Genomic DNA, 23,011 nt, shown 5'->3' with positions numbered 1-23,011 from the left:
GTGAGTTTTGAGTTTGCCACAGAATTTTCAGACAGTAAAGCATTCCCAAGTTGTATGCACATTCTATAGGAGTGTCTGAGACATAGTCTAGCATGTCTGGAAATAAACTGGAAATAAAAGTGAAACCAGGCCCCTCCCTACCTACCAATATACAACCTTAGATAGTAAGCATTGGAACCTGGCTGGCGGGTGACCTCCATTCTAGCAGGTAAAAGCCTGACTCCATATTCCCTTCCTTGGAGCAGGCTGGTACTGAGGAAGTCAGAGGGGAGAGAAGGTATGCTCTGAGATTATTCAGTCATCACTATTATGGTAAAGCAACAATAATTCAGATACCTCAATAGATGAGAGGACCTGCCTATCTAAATCTTCTCATAACTTTAGGGTTACCATAAAACCTCCTTTTCAACTCTTGTTAATTTTTCTCTCTCTTTAAACTGGGTCATTGAAGTTCTCACCTCCATAAGTAAGCATGGTATCTGAACTATAATTTAATCTTCCTGCGATGATTCATACTTTTGTTCAGTCTCAGGTTCAGCTCCATGAACAAGGAGTCTACACTGGACTCCAAGAAGACAGGTGGAAGAGCCCAGTAGTCTCTTAATTCTTTTATAAATCAGGTCCTCGTGGCTAGTACTCTAGGGCATAGGGAGAGAGAAGATTGGATGCTTTTTTTAAAATCAATGGAGTTGACCAAACAATAGTTCTTTTGTGTATGTGTATACGTGTAGGTGCACGTGTGTAAGTGCATGAGCATGTGTGAAGGCTGGTGGTCAACGTCAGGTTGATGTCAGTGATCGATGCTACTTCCTACCTCATTTTTTTGACACAGTAAATTTGAAGCTTGCTGACTTGGCTAGACTGGCTAGGTAGGTCCCAGAGGACCTACTGTGCTTGATTCTGCTGTACTGGGATGACAGCCATGCTTCACACTTGGCGTTTGACATGGCCTTTAGAGTTTGAATTCAAGACTTTATGGGACAAGTATTTTACCTACAGATTCATTGCTCCAGCACCCCTCCTCCAACACTAGTTCATTAAGGGCTCTGTGTAGGAATGTAGCATATCTTAGAGTCAACTGAGCTGAGACGTGCTCTTGATCATATTGAGAAATTATATAGCAATCAGTGCCTACAGATAGGGAGGAGATAATGAACTGTGTCTACCAGGACCTCCATAGAAACCTTGGGAATCTTTCCATAAGATGGTGGCATGCTAGCTACACTTTGCAGAGTCCACAAACGACACAGAAGATCTGAAAATAATCCAGCACTTGTCTATATTGTTAAACGGTACAAAGAGCTTTCACTAGAATGGGGCATACAACGAGAGTGTCTTTGGAACATGTCTCTGTGGTGATTTACAATTCTGCTGAGGATGCTAAAAGCTAATTTTCTGTGGCATTAGGACCTCAGAAGCAAGCCAGATTCCTGTTCCCACACCTATATTATGGAACCAGAAACAGAGCCTCAGAATGCACATCAAATAGTCTCGCTTTCTGGCAGGCTATGAAAAAAAAATCAACCTAGGTGTTTGAAGTTGCCATTTGTTTACATAATGCAACCAGCCACGATTGCCAAACACAATAATTAAATGCTTTACAAGTGCAAATCTTGCCAGGATGTGTAATTTGGGGTGTGGGGATAAGTACAGAGTTAACATGCAGCAGAAAGGGCTAAAATACTTAGTTTGCAGTGCTCGGAAGCAGATATGCTGAGGGGCTGGGATGCAGGAGTGCTGGAAGGACGGTAGTCAAAGGGGCTCCTTACTCTAGTTACTGCTGTCTTCCTTTTATCCATACATGTGCTCCTCTAATTTGGCCAGGGAGATGGCTGAGTGAGTAAAGTGTGCTCTACAAGCATGAAGACCTGAGTTCAGATCTTTACAACAACCAGTAGTATATAAACTGGAGCATGTAGGTAACCGTATGTATCCCTGGCACTGATGGGCAGAGACAGGGCAATCCCAGGACTTGCTGGTCAGCCAGGCTAGCCAATATGGTGACCATCAGGTTTAATAGAGACCTTGTCTTTAAAAAAAAAGGTACAGAAGAGACTGAAGAAAGACCTCTGGCTTCCACAAATATCTAAGCACCCACACATGCACAGCCTTCCTCTCTACTGTGAATAAAAGAATCCTCCTCGTACATTGCAGCACCCCCCACAATGTAGCAAGGAATTTAAACATCTATAAAGAAACAATATAGAACCATCTTTCCCCTTTCTCCATATCTTCAATTATCAAATAATTCTGATACTCTCCTATATCCCCTAAAACCTACTATTGGTGAAGTAGGGTCAGTTTATTCGTTTGTAGTTACACTAAGTAGTTAATAAGGTCCCTCCCAAAGGATGGAACTTCTAAAGCCATAGTAGAATCATCTTTAATCTCTATGTTTGTGCAAACAATGGACAACCAACCCCCGTGGTGCCTCCTGGGAAATTAGAAAAAGCAGGGAGGATGGCAGCAACTGACAGTGAGACTTGACACAGCACGTTTCAGTTCTTGGTACCATTAAGGCATCCATGTGTAGAGTCAGGTTTTCTTATTCTCTGCAGATCCAGGTCTCCCAGCAGAGGGGTGCCAGCATGGCTTTTAAAAGGTAGTGATATAAAGTAAACACACTAAGATAAAGACTTCTTATAATCCTTTCTTTATTAATTATACAAGTAGTGGGTCCTTGATAGCATCTATGCATCTTTATATATGAGATATTCTTTATTACAAACCTAAAGTTTATCCTACATATCTTAAAGGCATGACTTAGGGGATCATATCCCTTATGAAGTCAGTGTAAGAAAAGTGAACCTCTATGAAAAGAAAATCTACTTAAGTCAGTTTTTTATTAGAGCCTCCCCCCAGAGTACTGCTTAGTTTTTGAAAACAGATTTTGCTCCTTCCTTGTTTATTTATTTTGGAAGCATAAACATGTGTAAAAATGCAAGGGAAAACCCAGTATTTTTCTTCCATTAAAAGCTATGAGATATATGAACAAAAGTAAATAACTATCTCATTAAGGGATCAGAGATAGAAATAATGTCAATGTTTTCCTTGAATGCAAACCCTTCAGTTATTCCAGGAATGGTTTACATGGAAATCAGAATTACATCTTCGGATCACAACCTGGGTTAAAGCCACATTTACATGGCCATGACGAAGAAAGGGTAGGGTGAGAGACTACAGGCTGGGAGTCTCCCAGCTTCCTGACTCGCTGCCAAGAGGATTAAATAAACAACAGACTGCAATATCAAGGAAGGTGGTGCAAACGGTAAACATTTAGTTTAAAGCCAGACATGGTGGTTCACTCACACTCAAGAGACCAAAGTAGGAGGAGTGTTAGAGGTTCAAGTCCAGCCTGGGATACAAAGCAACACTGTCTCAAGAAAACAATAACTGACCCCAGAGAGTATTTCATGATTTATTTTACACGTTAGCTAAGGGGTTAATGTCCCCATAGCCCAAGACCTCTGGATCCCAGCAGATGTTCTTGAGAGGGAGCCAAGTATCCAACAATCATAGATTGATTTTTGTAGAAATCAAAGGTCATCTCCAAAGCCTTTGCAGCTTCAGTCCACCCAGGCAAACGTCATCTTTCCTCTTGGCTCCTACTTAATCTTATTAACTGCAATAGACACATGGCCCACTTATCTACAAGTCTCTCTCTCTTTTTTTAAAAGACTTTCTTTCTCCTGGATCAGGGTAAGCTGTCAAGTCAGGAACACCTTGTCCTTCCTCAAGCCATAGTGTGGCTGTACGGGTGTGTGAATTTAACACATCATTGGGGTGGGGCTGGCAGTCTCCTTTGGCTGTTCTGCAAAACTGGGTGGGGAAGAAAGAAGCCTAGAGAAGAAGGCTCAGCCTAAAATGTCTAAAAATAAGCCGGGATTAACAATTGCTTTGAGAAAAAGAGTATTGCCAGATGTAGGGAATATATTGGTCATGACAATTTGGCTTTCACTTTACTTACATTTAAGGTCAAATAAGACAAGGTATGTCTTGCATTACTTTGTTCAAAACAGGAATGGTGGGGAAAATGTGGACTTTGTGTCATCAAAAGATTAAAATACTTTTGTCTTCTAGAAATAAGTGGACATTTAGCTGGATAAATGAAACAGATGGCCAATGGTTTGCTCTGCTCTCACTTTCCAACTTCCTTTCATGCAAACATCATGACTTTAAAGTCTTTATGCAAATCCTTCAGGGCAGGCCTGGGTAGGAAAATAGAACCCAGCTCATTGGAATGCTTGATCATTAGCCAGCACAGCTCCATGGAAACCAGTGTTTCTACAGATCAAAGGACAGTTCAGTGCTCAAGAATTGCCTCAGACTTCCCAATAATAGAAACTAGGCTGAATATGGGTTCAATTTCTCAAAAGGACCATTAAAGTTTATTGTGGAAGATCACAGGTGTCCATGCACACATAGACATGCTAGAACTCACAAAGGGCTTTCCAATGTTCTCTTTCTTTCTCTGTCTCTCTGTATCTGTCTCTGTCTCTTCTCCCCCTTTTTTATGCACACATGTGCATGCACACACACACACACACACACACTCACACACACACTCACACACACACTTTTTCTTTTTGTTTGCAAAAAATACAGATAGGTTAGCCAGTGATTTCCATTTGGGCTTAGCAGATGCAAACAACAATGAGGGTTAGCCAGTCTATGGGCACCAAGACACAGTGCTACCTGGGTGTGCAGGGCACACCTAGAGCACAGGAGCTCCCACACCCAATAAAATTCACTTAAAAAACAGAAAATAGGCATTCAACAACAATCTTCACTTTTACCTCTCTAGAAAGCCTTGTGACATCCTTGTATATAAGCAATTTTTTAAGAATTTCCTTTTATTTCTCTTTATGCCATAGAAACAGGCAATTGGATATGGTCATTTAATCTTCACTGTCAACTTGATTAGGCTAAGAATCATCATGAAAATGCTCTTTTGACAAGATGCCCAAAGGAAAGAAGGTATGCCTTGCATTACTTTGTTCAAAACAGGAATGGTGGGGAAAATGTGGACTCTGCGTCATCAAAAGATTAAAATACTTTTGTCTTCTAGAAATAAGTGGACATTTAGCTAGATAAATGAAACAGATGGCCAATGGCCAAGGGGAAGAAGGTGGCCCTGGCCCCCACCGTGGTCAAGAAACAAGAGGCCGAAAAGGTGGTCAATCCTTTGTTTGAGAAAAGGCCTAAGAACTTCGGCACTGGGCAGGACATCCAGCCCAAAAGCGATCTCATACGCTTCGTCAAATGGCCCTGCTACATCAGGCTGCAGGGGCAAAGAGCCATCCTCTATAAGCGGCTCAAAGTACCTCCTGCCATCAACCAGTTCACCCAGGCCCTGGACAGGCAAACAGCGACTCAGCTGCTTAAGCCTGCCCACAAGTCCAGGCCAGAGACAAAGCAGGAGAAGAAGCAAAGGCTGCTGGCCCGAACTGAGAAGAAAGCTGCTGGCAAAGGGGACATCCCAACTAAGAGACGGCCTGTCCTCCGAACAGGGGTCAATACAGTCACCACCTTGGTGGAGAACAAGAAGACTCAGCTGGTGGTGATTGCCCATGATGTAGACCCCGTTGAGCTGATGGTTTTCCTTCCTGCCCTTTGTTGAAAGATGGGGGTGCCCTACTGCATCATCAAGGGAAAGGCCAGGCTGGGGCGCCTGGTCCACAGGAAGACATGCGCCACTGTTGCCTTCACACAGGTTAACTCGGAAGACAAGGGTGCTCTGGATAAGCTGGTGGAAGCAATTAGGACCACTTATAATGACAGAGATGACGAGATCCACCGCCACTGGGTCCTAAGTCTGTGGCTTGCCTTGCCAAGCTGGAAAAGGCAAAGGCTAAAGAACTGGCCACTAAACTGGGTTAAATGTATGTTAAGTTTTCTGTACATAAATATAATTACAAAATAAAAAAAAGAAAATGCTCTTTTGGAAGTGTTCATGAGGGTGTTAAAGAGTGTATACTGTAAACAGAAGCCTATTCTATCTCAAACTCCCTTTAAGGGTCCTGTTTGGACAACACAACACAACCTGGTACCATTTGCTGATCACTCATCAAAAGAATCTCATTTGTCTATAGAAACACAGGATTGAAAAGCTACAGTCCTAAAATATTTGGAGGATGTGAAAAGGTTGAAATCTAGGAGTTAGGCAACCAAAGAAAACATAAACCAAACTCCAAAGTGTATTTAATCAGGCCCTGTTTTCATGATGATGACTTAAATGCTCAGACTCCAAGTTTTAAACAGACTGATGTAGTCAATCAATTTTAAATAACCCATTGTGATCATTAGCTTTAATTGTCCATTTGATATAACCTAGAATCACTTGAGAAGAGTTTCAGTGAGGGATCTCTGTGAGGAATGGGTTTACTGAAGTCAATTAATATAGGAAGACCCAGCTGACTGGGTGGCACCATTCCCTAGAAAGAGATTCTGAACAGCGTAAGTGGGAAAGTCAAGCTGAGCACAACCATTCAATTTTGGCCCTTTACTATGGATGTGATGTGACAAGCTGTCTTGGGCTGTGTAACTTGCTGCTGTAATTCCTAAAGTGATGGACTCTAAACTGGAATTGTGAAGTAAAGTCAAACCTTTCTCCCTGGGGTTGCTTTATGCCAGGTTATATCACTGCTTCATAAATGAACCTAGAATAGCCATGTTTTTATTTCTGACTACTAAATAATATATGTAATGGATGGATACAGATGCACATAGACACATACATATTACACATTGGATGCATACTCTCTATATTCCCTTTATGGAGACTAGAGAGAATCTTACAAATACAGTTATATGATGACAAGTGTCCTAGGCTAGAAATTTTATCTTCTAGTTCAGTTTTGTTGTTGTTGTTGTTTTTCATTTTAGAAAGAGTCTTATGTAGCAAGCCTTAACTTGAACTGGCTATATTGCTGAGTCTAGCCTTGAATTCTTTATCCTCCTGCTTTCACCTTCCAAGTGCTAGAATTACACTCAGAAATGCCTAGTAGTTCTAGGGATTGAACCCAGCGACAAGCACTCTACAAAGTGAGCTGCATACACCTCTTTCCAGTTCATTTTTCAATGGAGTCACTAATTTTCTCTAGATCTCAATTCTTTCACAGGTAGCACATGTTTAGGGACAGGTCTTGTCTCTGAGATAAGCACAGACACACTAGTTCACAGGTTGCCTGGAGGGTGGAAGACTCAGGCCCCAGTAAGGAAGATAGTGCAAGATGACCAACAGACACAGATGAGGATGGAGGGAACTGGAAGGCACAAAGGATGGCAAAACACACAGGAGGAGGCACAGTCAATTAGAGAGAGACCACAGAGGCTCTTGAAGCTGAAAGCTGGTAATAGCCTCTAATGACCTTGGCTTGAGAAGAAGGTCAAATTTACCCTTGTTTCTAAACTCCCTTTCCTCCCTGGGTACCAGTCCAACTTGGGTGTCTTGGCTAATTTCAGATGCCAACTCCATCAACTTGTAGAAAGTGAGCCATCTAACCTTTGAATATATTCTGTTCAGAAAGTTGCATGTTATTTACATAACCAAAGTCTAGAATCGGGGAAAGACTCCAAATGAAGCACAGATCTCTGCTATACTGTTTGCTTAAAAAAGAGATTTATTTAATTTATTTTATGTGCCTGAGTGTTTTGTCCGCATGTTTGTATGCATGCCACATGTGTGCCTCGTGTGCATAGAAGTCAGAAAAGGGCATTGAATCCTTTAGAACTGGAGTTACAGAGGGTTGTGAGCTGTCATGTGGGCACTGGGAACCAAACCCAGGTTTGTAACCGCTCTTAACTGATGAACCATCTCTCCAATCCCTATATTTGCTTTCTGATAGGAAGGTTTTGTTCAGGTAAGACCATTCGTTACTTTAAGGGAAGAAAGGTGGGTGGTGCTGATCACCTATTGGAGAACCATTCTTTATCGGCCTTGGAAGCAGACAGGTTACTGAGACGTCTGTATTCAGTGTCCTTCAGGCTTAACTGCACTTCTTGCCCATTCAGTGAATTCCAAGGTAGGGCTTTCCACACTACCTTGGTCCATGTCCCTTTGCCAAACCTTAATACCAGGAGAGCTGGACAGCTTGTGATATTTTATAACCAAGGGCAGCAACAACCTTTCTGCTATTAGTCTATGAGTCCATTCAGGAAATTGAGATAACATGGTCCAATAGCAGGAAAAGTCAAATCTCCAACCTCAACTTTAGTGATTAAACCAACACATTATAGCTCTGACTGGCAGGAAGAAAAGTTCAATTTTAAGTGTCTTCTCATCTAATAATATAAATCATTAGGAGTGGGAGACACCAATGTTGTCCTTTCATGAACCAGTGTGAAACACTGATGCTTTCTTGAATAATTTCCAACCCATAAGACTGTGTCCTAAATCACTCTGAGTCCAGATTTGGAGTCTGGAATGGATCTTCCCATCAGCAAAGAATTAGACGGGAAAGATAGAGTCACAAGCAGCTGACACAGGCCATAGATACCGTAATGAGTCTGTCCTGGGCCGCAACCCCATTCTACCTTGTGATCTGAGCCTCCAACCAACCCCAGAAGCTTCATGATTTGTCTCCGGCTTTGATCCTTGTTCCCATAGCCTGCCCAAATCCTGAAAATAGATGACTAGAGAGCACTTCTGATGGTGACTATCATTAGCTCTCCCTTGAAGAAGCATCCCAGTTGTTCAGAAGGTATATAGGTTGACTCTGGCACAGGCCACAAAGAAAAAAACTTTGCTGGCCTGGGCCAGGTTCTTGGCACAATAGGTTCTGGATCCAGTAATAGCTATCGTTGAGGTACCTTCTGTTCAAGGAGCCTGCAGATGCTTCTGATCATAAGATAAAAGTGACATTATAAACTTGGTCATAACAGGAGGCATGTTCCCCATCAAAGTATAAGATATAACAGAGAGTTTGCAACAGTAGGTAGGGATGGGAGTTAGGCACTGACAGATCATCTTACATTTGGTTTTATTTACAAATAAAAAGAATGCAATAATTAAACATAATGGCTTCACACTAATGGACATCATTGGTTGATCATTAATAACCCACTACTCCCTCCCTGATACATCCTTTCTTCACAGTCTGATAGTGGAAGTGCGGTTCACACCAACCCCAGCTCTTTATGAGGATCGTGACTAGCTTAAGGCACTCTGTGGTGGCTTCTTCACAGTCACAGCCTTATCAGTTTGAAAGAAGAACTCCTACTTTGTGGCCAGGGACAGGGCTTCCTTTTTCCTGGTGAAGATGGACTTGGGAATACGTTATTTCATTTGTGTTCAACAGCTATTGTATGACCATGTAAGGGAGACAATCAGAAGAACAGGTCAACTCTAAGCATGGCTTAGCAGAAAATAATGTTTATGAGTCACTGAATCAGTGAACCTAACATTCCACCATCTCCTCAGCAGTAATTTAAATTACTTTACTAGGATAGAAAGTGATTTCCATATTTTTAGTTTTTCTTCCTGAATATATAGTGATCTGTGAAAATAAAATCCATTTGTGTGTGTGTATGTATGTATGTATGTGTATATGTGTCTATGTGTGTACTGTGTATGTGTGTGCACGTCTGTCTGTAAATGTGTGTATGTGTATGGTGTGAATATGTGCATGTATTATGTATGTATAAGTATATGTGTGTGTTTGTGTGGTATATGAGTATGCATGTGTGTACATATAGGTGTATATATGGTGTGTGTATTTTTGTGTGTCTGTGTGTATATGTGTGAATGTGTGTATGTATATGTGTGAATGTCTGTATGTATGTATATGTGTGTGTGTTTGTGTGGTGAGTGTGTATGTATGTATATGTGCAGTGTATATATGCATGCTTATGTGTGTAGATGTGTGTGATGTGTGTATGCATGTGTATGTGTGTATATATACATATGTGTATGTGTATATGTGTGTTTATGTATGGTGTGAGCATGTGTGTGGGGGGGATGTGTTTTGCTTGTTTGTTTTGATTTTGGGTTGTATTGGGATAGAATGCAAGCCCTTGTACATGCTAGGCAAGTATTGTACCACTGAGTGACATCTCCAGCTCACAAAAACTCTTTAGAACACAAGTATGTCATATGCTTTGATTCTGAGATGGTTTACTTGTGAGTCACATTTCCCTGAGTCAAGAATCCACATCCATTGGTTCATTTACAAAACATTTGCTCAGAGATTTGTGCATTGCTATTCATGGGGGTTGGTTCTCAGATCTTTGGAGAACTCATATCTAAGGATATCAAGTTCCTTATGTAAAAATGTTTGCAGGTAGCCTATATAACCTGTCTATAAACTTGAAACTATCTCATTTGTGCATTGTACATTTAAACATCCGAATGTAAACATTATGCACATAGATGCTATATAGTACTATCAGTGAATAACACCAAAAGACCTGCATATACTCTGTATAGTATTCTGCAATTAAAAATATATTTTCAGTCCACAGTTGGTTGAATTCATGCATTTAAACATGGTGTCGGTGACCATTTGTATATAAGAATAAATAAAATTAGCTTTCCTCTAGGGCTTTAGCCTAAATATCATAGGAATGATAATTCTCCACACATAAACATTTGTGATATATAAAATCAGTATTCACAAACCATGGATGATCTTTGAAATTAAAAGTCTGAATTAGGTTTCAGAAGAGTTATCAAATTAACCAGAAGAAACGACTTTCTTACTGTCTTTAAAGATCATCAGAAGAAAAGAAAGATAAATGATAACATTTAACATGTCCCAACAGTTTAGTGGAACCTAACACAGTTTTGTGTCACCTCTTACAATTATCTTCTCCTCTGTGAAGTGACCCCATAAGCATCTTTTTCATAAGTGCTTCAAGTTTCTCAGGTAATAAAGCTCTTTTTGTAAGAAGAAATCGCAAAGTATTGAAAGTTGTAAAATGTTTACTAAAGAATGCACAGTTGAGACTTCTCTCTAGATAAACAACGTAGGAAAAGACTTTGTTGAATCTCAAAGAAAAAAGAAAAACTCAAAATGCCCCCTGAGAACTTAGCTCTTCACCACTTTCTTTTCAGTTTCTCTTGACAACAGCACAGACAGAATCAATTGTAAAGTGGACAATGTTCCAAAGGATTCTTAGGAAATGGTTGTATGGAAAAATGTGTTCCAGATTTCAGTGGTGTGTGTGTGTGTGTGTGTGTGTGTGTGTGTGTGTGTGTGTGTGTGTGTGTGAGAGAGAGAGAGAGAGAGAGAGAGAGACAGAGAGAGAGAGAGAGACAGAGACAGAGAGACACAGAGAGAGACAGAGAGAGAAAGAGAGACAGACAGAGAGAGAGACAGAAAGACAGAGAGACAGCGAGACAGAGAGAAGGGGAAGAGGGGGGAGGGAGAGGGAGTGGGAGGAGTGGAAGGATTAGGGAGGGAGAGGAGAAATCCCTCACCTTGCTAACCATAAGTTATCAATGCTTTTAAAACAATGTACTTAAACAGTTAACTATAACCAGTCTAAGATGAAAATGGCAAAGATCTCAACTTATCACATTGAAACTAACATTATCCATCTTTTTTCATATCCCCATTGAAATACATGCTGGTTCACGTTCTACCAATGCAGAGAATCCCTAAGACACTCAACTTACAGTGGGGCCACATTTGTTTTGGCTCCCAGTTTCAGGGGTGTGGTCTGGTGTGGTGAGACAGCGCATCATAAACAAGAGCACACGGGTAAATAGAGGAGCAAGGGGCTGGAATGTTGTCATTCCTCCAACAGCATACTCTACAGTCCTAAAGACCTCTAGGCTTCACCTATTACATTCTGCACTGCTCCCTTCCCACAGTGGACAGTACCTATATAGAGGTCAAGCCTTTACCACATAAACGTGCAGGTGACATTTGAGGACTCTACAGTAGCAGGATTTGTGAATGGGGACTGTGCTGGCTAGTCTTAAGCCAATTTGACATACAAACTAGAGCCCCTGAAAGGAGAACCCTCAGGCTAGAAAATACCTCCATGCAATCTGGCTGTAAGGCATCGTCTCCATTAGTGATCAGATGTGGGAAGGCCCTGACTGCTGTGGGTGGGATCATGCCTAAGCTACTAGTCTTGGGTTCTACAAGAAAGCAGGCTGAGCAAGCCAGTGAGCAGCACCCTCCCATGGTTTCTGGATCAGTTCCTGCCTCCATGTTCCTGTCTTATTTGAGTTCCTGTAATAACTTCCTCTAATTATAATGGTGTTTTGTCACAGCAATAGAAATCCTAACTAAGACAAGGAAGGACCCATTAATAAGAAACACAACATTTCTCTGAACTAAATTTTTCTCCCTTTCCCCCTAAGATGGATGGTGGCTGCCATTTCAATTGTCCCCTCATCTTGTCAGGATTCGGGCTTTATCTTACTGTTTATTTCAGCTTTTCCCCCTACATAAATAAACATGTTTGCATCTGGATCTCAACAGGGTTTCAGAATTAAAACTAGAAAAACACATCAACATCTGCAGAACTTTAGAGTGCTATGTAATTAGAAAGTGCCTGTCTTATTCCAAGGACTTGTAGGTTAAGACTCTCTTGAGTTATTTTTACATAGGTTCATTTCTATATTATTGAATGTCAAAACTAATAAGTATTAAGTATATCTCTCAGCCCCAATGGCAACATCTAGGGCCTAATATAACATGCTTATGCCACATTATGCCATATTAATGTCACACTGTAAAAGGCCACAAATGCCAGCATTTTAATTGCCCATGGAACAATGAGAGATATTAATAATGGCACATTCCGCCCCCTTTCATGGGTCTGCAACCTTCAGGTATGGCATGTTTAAAGAGTCTTAATTTGTCAGAGGACATGCTACACACAGCTTTAATACACTCTGAAATGGTTCGCAAATGAATCTTTGGAAAACAACCCAAGCTCACACTGAAGATCGGCTGCACCTACTAGGCGGTATGTAAACACACGGTTTGAATGACTGAATCCTTATCATTTCCCAGTTTTCCCTACAGAATTCTCAAGGTGAATATGCAACTGCTTCCCAAATGTTTGCATTTTTAAACATTTACTATCTGCTTATCCATTCATTTACTTATGAGCAGGTGCAGAATGCTACAACTCACATTTAGAAGTCAAAAGACAACTCTTGGGAGTTGGTTCTCTCCCGCCACCTGGTGGGAACTGGGAATCGAACTCAGGTCTTTGGGATCTGCAGCGCCTCTTCGGGCTGAACCAGGGTACCCTAAAGCTTTCTCATCTATACGCGAAGACTTGATCCACAAAAAGCAACCAGGTATTCAGTCTGCCGAGATCTCTACTCAAGGATTTCATTCATCATGAGGAAAGCATCCTTTCACAGATGGGGAATAGGGCTTCTCTTTCCTCCGTGACCCCAATAAGAAAGGAAACCATTCCCTACAAGGGGCTCCTTGAAGGATCTTGCAGCACAGTGCAATGTTAAGCCTGGCAGATCAAGGGGACTTTCATTCTCCTCAGGCAAATATTTCAACAAATAACCTTCTCTCTATAGACAGAATATTTTTAAGTTAATAAAAAGTATTTTGTTTAGAATAGACTTTGGGCAAATCCATGGGCTTCAGAAAGGAACAAACATGACAGCATGTGTCCCGGATTTTTATTGAAAATCCCTAAATTGATTAAGAGAGTCTCACGTTAGAATTATAAAGGTCGGAATTTTAAACATTGCCTCTGGATGTGAGGATCCTAAGCAAAGCCGGGCACCGCCAACCCAACACTGAACAATACTATTGTGTTCCTATGAAACCACCACTCCGTTTTTGCTGGATGTGAAAGAGGCAAGCACACCTTTGCAGGTGTGTATGTTTTCTGACTTCCCCACCAAACTCTTTAAAAGAATTCTGTTAGGAAGGGAGGGAAGAAAACCTTTTTAGATTAAAGAGGCAAAACAGAGCCATGGAAATTTACTTGAAGAAGAAATTGAGTCCTAGAAGATAACACTCACGAAAAGCCAGCACATTACCTTATTTAGAAAGGTCCTGAGAACACATGGCTACAAATAGAGCCACATTTGATGGTTACCCAGACCCTAGACGATTGCTGGCTCAGAAACACTGGGTGGCCCAGTTGCTAGAGCCTTATAGAGCCTGTTGCTATATCCTCTGCTGTATGAATGATGGAGAACTTGCAGGGTGAGGAACGAGAAATCTGGACTAATCACACTGCCGACAGGCATCATCTTGGGAAACCCCAGCACTTAAAACTAAACAGTTTATCATTTTTTATGGATTCAAATGACATTAATTTAAAAAAAATCTACGCCTACATTTTTAAAAAACCTGTTTTACAGAAGCCCTAGGATATAGACTGATATAGGTATGAATGTCTTTTATAATTGGCACCTTTACATCCAAGCTTCAAGCTATTTTACCCCTGATGGTCTTGTGCCAGCTGATATTTAAAAATACATTTTATGTGCTAAGAATAGTTACACAGAAGGTACTGGGCTGTGTGCCCTGCCAAAGGCCTCACTCTGCCATCCAGTGGTCTGAGCCCATTAGGACAGGAAGGGAAGAAGCCACTCAGAGGCATTTCAAGAAAGATTTATTTAAGGCTCTTTAGAGACAGGTGACAACGCGTGATTAAAGTTGCTAAGTGAATCCTTCAGAGGCAAAGTGATACAGCACCTTAGAGACAGGGCAGATAATCAGGTCAGAGCAACTTAAATTGAGAAGGAAACTGATCAAGTCTGAAAGGTAGGATAAAGTCTAGCTACCACTGCTGATCTACAGTCCTATTGAAACTGCCAAGGCCATGTCCTTCCCACAGCAGGCCCCAGTGCATGTTCCCTCTTCCCTGTTGCAACTGGGAGAGGCGAGTTCATTATCAGGCTCTTGGGAATGTGGGTGGCCAGTCATCTGACTGAGGTTTCCCAGTGAGTTAGAGAGACAGATTCAGGTCCAACTGTATCCAGAGCCGCCTGCGTTCCTGGCACAATGTACCCCCTACTCAGAGGGAGTGCACGCACACACACACACACACACACACACACACACACACACACACACAGATAGACACACACACAGATAGACACACAGACACATACTCACATACTCACACTCAGTCACTTTTCTTTTGATTTTATACTGTGAACAAAAATCTCTTCTACCCTGTAATCATTCAATAATGAGTGCAATTGTGCAAGGCTAAAGGACGCAAATCAGATAACACAAACAAGTATGCCGCTTGTAGTAAATGAGTAAATGCTCATTTTATCCTTTATGAAGGCAGTAGAGTTGGGAACCATAGGAGAAGGAGGATAAGGAGGTACATCTAGTAAGATCTGGTGGGAACATTGGTCTCAAGGATAGGGAGGAGGAGTAGAAGGCGGCAGGGAGAAAGAAGGAGCCCATGTGCCTTAAACAATGAGGCTATGCAAAATATATTCACTTTCTCCAACAGGAGAGCGAGATAGTGAGGCAGCGGGAAGAAGACATGATCCCAGAAGGTTCTGAGAGATCTCCAGTGAAATAAACCAGGAAAAAGGATTAGAAATGAACCCCAGGGATTAGAGAGAAAGGGGAAACCCGAGAAACATGATGTGGTGAAGGTTTGGCTAAGAAGCGGTAGCTCTGATATTCCATCCCTGAGAATCTGGGAAATGACTAAACTCCACTCCCTACTGAATGAGTATGCTTCCTGAATCAAAGGTTTACATATGAAGTTACAACACTGGATGAGAACAGATCCTGCATTTTGAAGAAACAAAGAATATTAAAAGAAAATAGTTGACTTAATTCTGGGCTTGAGATCATTTGCAATCCCCCTGCGTCTTTTTAACTTAGACCACAATGGTGGCTGGGCTGCCTTGCTTTAACTCTACAAAGGCCTCTTCAACCACTTAATTTCTCTACAGAACAAGCTTTTCGGAATCGCCCAGGAAGCTTGGGATGGTGAGAGGAACAAGTCGTAGATTTCTAGACCTCATGCCTTGTGGACACTGGACAGTGGGTTGGGGCAGGAGTTGGGGGTGGTATGACTAGGTTCAGGAATGAGAAGAGAAAGGGGTACGGCAGAGGAGGAGGTGAGATTGGCTCTACTCCACAGAGCCAAAACCACTGGCCTTGATTCCCTGAAGCTACGTGTAGTGATCTCGTTTTATTGCTTTCTTGAACATCTGCATCTGGCCAAGGGCTTCCACCATGTTTTTTCAAGTGTTACAGCTAATTGGTAGAGCCTGGATCTGTTCCTTTCTGGTTCCAGTGGATGTATCTGGCTCTTTTGACATTGGGGTGATGATCTTTCCATGCCTGTTAGCATGGCACCTCATCAAGGCCCTAGCAGGTCTATGTAAGGTCACATGGGTTGCATGTGTCAAAACCAGGAAACCTCCAATGGTCCACCACCATCCCATGCAGATGCAGGGCTGAGTCATGACATTCTCTCTGGCTTTCTAAAACTCAGTGACCGTGTGTCTGTCTAAAACGAATGAGCAGCACACTCATAAGCTTCACTCATAAGATAGATTCACAGTGCGTTAAGAGAAAGTAAACAAAAAGAAGAAAATTCAGTTTATGAATGCAAGGAGAGCCATAAATGGCTCTTTCTGAATAGCAGGCAAAACAGAGAAAGATCTCCGTGTCAGGAATGAGTATAAAGCAATTCTGATTTAATTGACAGCTCTGGGCCAGACCAACAGAAAGTTGCTTCATCTCCAAGGACATAAGCATATTCATAAATAAACAACTCATGCCTGGAGACTCTTCAGGTTCCTTTCTAACACCGTTGATTAACACTTCTAACACACTTTTCTGATTAACTTCTAATTTCTTTTATCACATAGTATATCATGGAAAGGTCATGTGTGAACATGTGCTCCTTTCCCAGATTTACTCTCTAACCTCACTGTGGATGGAAAATATCATTCTTGTCTTGGGATCTTTCTCATATTTAACTCAGTGTTTAGTACAAAGAAGAAATTTACAATCGCAAAGCAGGTCACTTACAATATGGAATCCATAACAACTCATGCCAAGTAATTTTACGCCATCTCTACCTATGGAGCTGAAGAAGAAATCATTTGGGCTCTGTGAATTGGCATCAGATTTGAAGGAACTTCAGTTGCAAGAGGACACTCTCTCTTAGGCTCTGAAATGACTGAATGCCACCCTTCACAGCTGCTGAAGCCAGTGGCTTAGCTAAATGTTTCCAGATGCCCCTCACGTTTTACATGTGGAGCACGAGGTCAGACTTGAGTAAAAAGGCAAGTCTCCATCACTGGTTGCCCGGTGGAGAGTAAAGGGAGCTGGCTTGTAGGTAGAGCTTTGTCATCCAAATGCCTATTCCCTACAGTGACTGCTTTGATTCAGCTCAATTTCTTCCCGGAGCACATTTCTCGATCTGTTTGGAGCCTGACCTTGAATTGCAACAAGCAAACCAGTTCCCCAGAGAGCCATAGAAATGGGTTATAAAGAAGGAACTGTCAGAGAGAAATGCCTGGACTGAGGAATTGTGAGCTGCCTTCCCTATAACACCTCCTTGTTTAGGACAAGCAGTCCGGAGCAGCATGGTAGAGAAGGTGGAAAAGGGGATTGATTTTAATATACATTTCACTCATTTGACCATGAAATTATAAAATTCCTTCCCACCCTCCCCAGCTTGACTTCTAACACCATAATTGCTGATTCTCAAAGCCAAGGATAGCAAGAGGTGTTAGCATCCCCTCCCTGAAGATAGCCCTCTCAGGAGAAGGCAAGTGTTTTGTTTTTGGTGTTGTTGGGATTCAAACCCAGGGCCTCGTGCATATCAGCTACATGATAAAGCCACATCATAAAGTCCCAAGCACTTAAGCAATATTTCTAGTGAATGACTCCTCCGCAAGCCCAGTGATAAGACAAACATTGTAAAGGAAAGAAACGGGCAACGCAAAGAAACAGTGCTCAAAGTAAATTTGAAGTTCAACCAAACAGAGAATGTTAAACCTAAATTGTCTAATTTAAACTACATTTGAAGAATATTCAGTGACTTTGTATCCTTCCCCAGCCATAACTGAAAGGTTTACAGCAGAGTGGGCTCAACCCCAACTTCTGCTTGCAAAGTTCCTACAAACCCATGTTAAAGAAAAAGAGATGCCTGCCCACTGTGTAGGTAAAGTTAAATCTGGATATTTTTCTGAATGATGTAATTCTGCTGGAATTTTATATCTACTACATCTAGTTTGTGTAATACTTTTAATATTTATATCTTTAAAAACATCATCATCATGATGCTGTCGGGTCAGGCCAAGAGAGAGTTGGAAGACTTTGCTTTGTGAGACGAGATTGAAGGAAAGTGCTTCAGTGGCTTTTTAAGGTTGCACGCTGCATTCTGGTTCCTGTTCTCTAGCAGTCTGCCAAGAATTCTACCGGATGGTCATATCGGCAATGTCTAGTCTGATACAATGAGTTACTTACTCATCATATGAATCATTAATGATGTAGACTCTGATTATTGTTTTATTAGCTGACTTCCGACAAATCAATCAGCCCTGAGTCAGATACTGACAGGGCCTTGGAACACAGTAGCAAGGTCACCTACAAGACCTGTGAGGCATCCAGGGTCTGTTTTGTTCCCAGCATACTTTCACCAAACTATGTGCAAATTTTAGTGGTTAAAGTGCTACAATTCACATCCCACAAAGACATCAGCTGCAGAACTATTATTGGTTTCCACTGAGGTATCCCAGTGGATGCTACTGACTTGGGGTGAGTTCAGTGAGTGGTACTCCCTCTCTCCTGATGGAGGAATACCTCATACAGAAATGTAAGAAATGACGATGATCCCAGTGCATGGTGGGATCATGGGTACTGTTGATCACCATTACAGCTGGTGCTTAATCTTAACTAATGTGGGGAATCTATCACCTAGAATCTTTGGTACTTTTATTGAAAAGGAGTTCTTTGACCAGTTACTCCACTCCATAGTATAAGGGGCTCAGAAAATACCAGCAGAAGAGTACTGATCAAGATGCCTGGTATGCATCTGTAATGAGATCTGATGCCCTCTTCTTGTGTACTCATATATAATAAATACATAAAGTCTTAAAAAAGATGCCTGGTATGAGGCTAGAGAGTTGGCTCAGTGGTTAAGAGTACTGTCTTTCACCCAAAGGTCCTGAGTTCAATTCCCAGCAACAACATGGTGGCTCACAACCATCTGTAACGGGATCTGATGCCCTCTTCTGATGTGTCTGATGCTACTATATATATACATATATATATGTATATATATATTTGAAAAAAAAAAAAGATAACTGGTGTGACCTTGCAACAGTAAGGGACATGCCTTCATTCCTTAGGCTCCCCTTTAGTAACATACTCTTATAGCACCTCGACTCCAATGTCATTTCATCAAATATCCTAGGTAGGAGAAACCCTAAACAGGAAGCGGGAGGAAATAACACAAAAGGGGTGGGGAGTAAATATGTGGGTTTTGTTGTTTTTTGTGGTACCTAAAAAGAATGTAGTCTTTGAGTTGAACACATACACACATATTATGCCACCCAAAAGAACATTCATTTCTGGTTCTCCTCCAGTAAACAAACTCTAAGTTTATATATACCAGACCTACTCTTCTCTGGCATTTGAAGTTTCTGTATGGTGGAATTGCCTAATCTAATCTTGCTAATCATGGTCAGTCTTCTTAATTCCTAGTCTTTGGTCTTCAGTAGTTAGAAAGAGGCAAAACATCTATCTACAATTCTCTGACCCTTCTTATTTCATTTGTTTAAGTAGCAGCCACATTGTCAGTCCCCAAGAGGGCAGCACTGTGGTTTGTAAGTACCTGGCACCCAAGTTCCTGTTCTTTTCTAAGGGACCACAAACACTTCTGCATGCCCTTTAGTATCAGAGAACAAAGGCTGACCAGTGCTCTTCGCTACCCAATTCGACAGTAGGCTATTTCAGAGCAGGGCCTGACTTTTCTAAAGCAGGAAATTACCTCATTCTTCCAGGAAACATTTGACTTCCTCTTATATATCTGTTTTTTCCTAAAGTCTAGAGCAGTCAGCACAACACATAAAGATCCGGGTCTTCAGGGAGCTGATCTTTGAGAAGCAGGTTCCTCAGATAGTCAATGAACTTACTTTGAGTCACCAAGCAGCTCTGAGGAGGTGGTCTCTGCATCACTGAGAATCACCAAAGGTGAGGACAAAGTTAGTTTCTATGAAGCCAGAATGTGTCTTTGAAAGTAAATGAAACCAGATGATCCACAGACATTGAAAAGTACTTGCACTTAGTCATATAGATCCATAACACCAGAACTGCAATTCTGGACTCCCTTCCCTGAAATGGCAGCAAGGAGGCACAGTGGGCCAACAGTTCCCACAGAGCACAAGCCTTCAGTGACATATAGCTAAGGGGAACCAAGGGACCCCAAGTTAAATGTCACTCTTTTCTTCTCTTACTGTTTCCATTATATCACAAACCAAAGAATATCCAGACAGGAAAATAGTTATTTAATTTTAGGAAAACAATGAATAATCACAACATTCTAATGTATCAATATGTCATTTTTTCTGTCTTTGTAGACATAGCCAAGTATCACTTTAAGAAGAAAATGTACAGATTCATTTACAGAGAACATACTCCTTTCAAAGAAAAAGGAGGAGGAGGAGGAAAGAGAGGAGGAAGGGAGGAAGGAGAGGAGGGGAAGAGGAAGGGAGGAAGGAGAGGAGAATGAGGAGGAAAGGGGAGGAGGAGAGGAAGAAGACAACAAGGATAAAGATGAGGGGACTGGAGACAGATTTACAGTAAGAACACTCACTACTTTTGGAGAAAACCTGGATTCAGTTCCTAGCACCTACTCAGGTGCTCCCAACTACTTGTGACTCTAGTTCCAGGGAGATCAGCCATCTTTTGGCTGCCACATGCACCCAGTTGCACATGGTACATATAAACCTACATGGACAAACATGCATGTGCATAAATAATAATTTTTAAAGAAAATTTCCACTCTATGTCAAACAAAACCACAAAATGTTCAACTCTTAAAAGGATGTTGTGTCTGAGTGTGACTCAGGTGGGGTCATATGGATCCTGTAGGCTTTGGGCCTAATTGGCCCTTGTAGTTCCTCTTTCATAGAAAAATTATTGAAATGATGTATCTTAGTTATGTTGGTATCAAGACAAATGTAATTCAGATCCAATACTATATATTCCTTAATATATATTACTATATTTTTCTTATACTTTAAAGAAGTAAATTAAAATATGTGCATAGGTTACTACAAGTAGCTGTGAGCTAATGAATAAGCCAATTTTGGACCACAAACCCTTGTATTTTTAAGCAAGTGAGTCTTCTAGAGAGACACAGTTAAACAAAGCAATTGATAGGACATTTTCTGGCAACAATGAAGACTTGCAGGGGGCAACTCATTGCCTCATGAACTGTGATGAGTTCAGACACAGGCTTGATTCCTTTGAAGAATGGTCTTTCTGACACCTTTGAACTCTTCTAGAAATGCTCAGCACAACAACTGTGTGCAACTACTGTGAAGCATTATGACTTTGTGGGTTAAGACCACGAAGCACTATCCCCATGGTTCTCAACCTGTGGGTTGCAACCCCTCTGGGGATTGAATGGACCCTTTCACAGGGGTCACCTAAGACTGTCCAAAAACACAGATATTTCCATTGTGATTTATAGCAGTAGCAGAATCACAGTTATGAAGAAGCAACAAAGATAAATTTTTGGTTGGGGTTGACCACAACATGAGGCACTGTATTAAAGAGTCGCAGCATTAGGAAGGCTAGGAACCACTGCTCTAGGCCATTGTTGAAGTTCAGTTTCTTTTCTTCTTTCATTTTGTCACAAAATTGAAAGTATAAACACACACACACACACACACACACACACACACACACACACACACACACACACAAAAGTTGGAACACTGTGCTTACCCAATGCTTAGAAAATTCTCATACGGGGTTGGGGATTTAGCTCAGTGGTAGAGCGCTTGCCTAGCAAGCGCAAGGCCCTGGGTTCGGTCCCCAGCTCCGGAAAAAAAAAAAAAAAAAAAAAAAAAAAAAAAAAAATTCTCATACATTCCTATCATTTTATGGAATTTCAATATGGTACTGAGTGGTGTTCTTCACTTTACAAGTAGCCTTAATTGTCTTGGGAGTTTGATAGTCTCAAACAGTATGGAAAGGAGCAGTCAAACAAGTGCCTAGACCAAACTAGCATGGGCCCTCCCTTCACCTTTTAAGCTAGCATTTAAGTACCATCAACCACTAAAACATCTAAGAGAGGTTTTTAAACCTTGAGAAAAGGAAGCTAAAGGAACAAACAGAACTTTGTCAGGCCAATGAAAAGCACTTCAAAGGAACATGAACTCATTAGCTTACAGCAAGTTAACCAGAAGAAGCAGGTCTAGCTAGGAAGGTTCCTTTTGGACCCCATTTTTACCCTATGTGTGTATTATCGAGAAGTAAGCCTTGTCTTTATATACTTTCAGAACAATAGTTGTTATTCTGGATTGCAAAGTACTTAAAAACTATTTTAAAAGTTTTTCAAAAACTACTTGAGAATTTAAAAATGGCTTTAGTATATACTCATAAAATATCTAATAAACATAATTATATTATGGTGTATTAATATATATTTTGGTGTATTTCACAGTCAAGTAGCCAAAAAGCCCCATCAGATTAGGAAAAAAAGAAAAAAGGAAACAGCTTACTTTTAAAGTTGAAGCTCACTCTTCTGATGTCTTCACCCACGACTCCTAAGGTTGGTCCTCAACTATAGTAGAAACACAAAAAATAAATTGAGTTTGCAAAGATACTATTTCTCAGAATTATACATATTTGTGTGTATGCACATGTGCCTGTGTATGGTGTATGTGTGTGTGCCTGTGCAGGTGCATGTATGGTATATGTATATGCATGTGTGTGCATGTCTGTGTGTGCACGTGTATGGTGTGTGTATGTGTGTGTGTGTGTGTGTGTCTTTGAGTGTATGGTGTGTGTATATGTGTATTCATGTGTGTGTCTGTGTCTGTTCTTTGAGCACAGGGATACAG

At 41.2% G+C, this 23,011-nt stretch overlaps 2 protein-coding genes across 2 annotated transcripts in view; one reads left to right on the top strand and one right to left on the bottom strand.

The window, feature by feature from the left end:
* The window catches only part of Plekhg1 (pleckstrin homology and RhoGEF domain containing G1), a 197,319-nt gene extending 174,592 nt beyond the window's left edge, over window positions 1–22,727 (bottom strand). The window contains exon 1 of the mRNA XM_032894795.1: window positions 22,670–22,727. The gene's annotated coding sequence lies outside the window, so the exon portion shown is untranslated. The remainder of the gene's footprint in view (window positions 1–22,669) is intronic.
* LOC116892882 (60S ribosomal protein L7a-like) lies at window positions 4,960–5,880 on the top strand. Its single transcript, XM_032894793.1, is given in 3 exon segments — window positions 4,960–4,977; window positions 5,120–5,804; window positions 5,807–5,880. Coding segments are annotated over 3 exon segments (777 nt in total).
* Window positions 22,728–23,011: the final 284 nt, after the last annotated feature.

This window comes from Rattus rattus, chromosome 2 (assembly GCF_011064425.1).
Source record: "Rattus rattus isolate New Zealand chromosome 2, Rrattus_CSIRO_v1, whole genome shotgun sequence".
Taxonomy (NCBI): domain Eukaryota; kingdom Metazoa; phylum Chordata; class Mammalia; order Rodentia; family Muridae; genus Rattus; species Rattus rattus.
The sequence above is the reverse complement of the archived record's forward strand: the minus strand, read 5'-3'. Positions and strand labels throughout refer to the sequence as shown.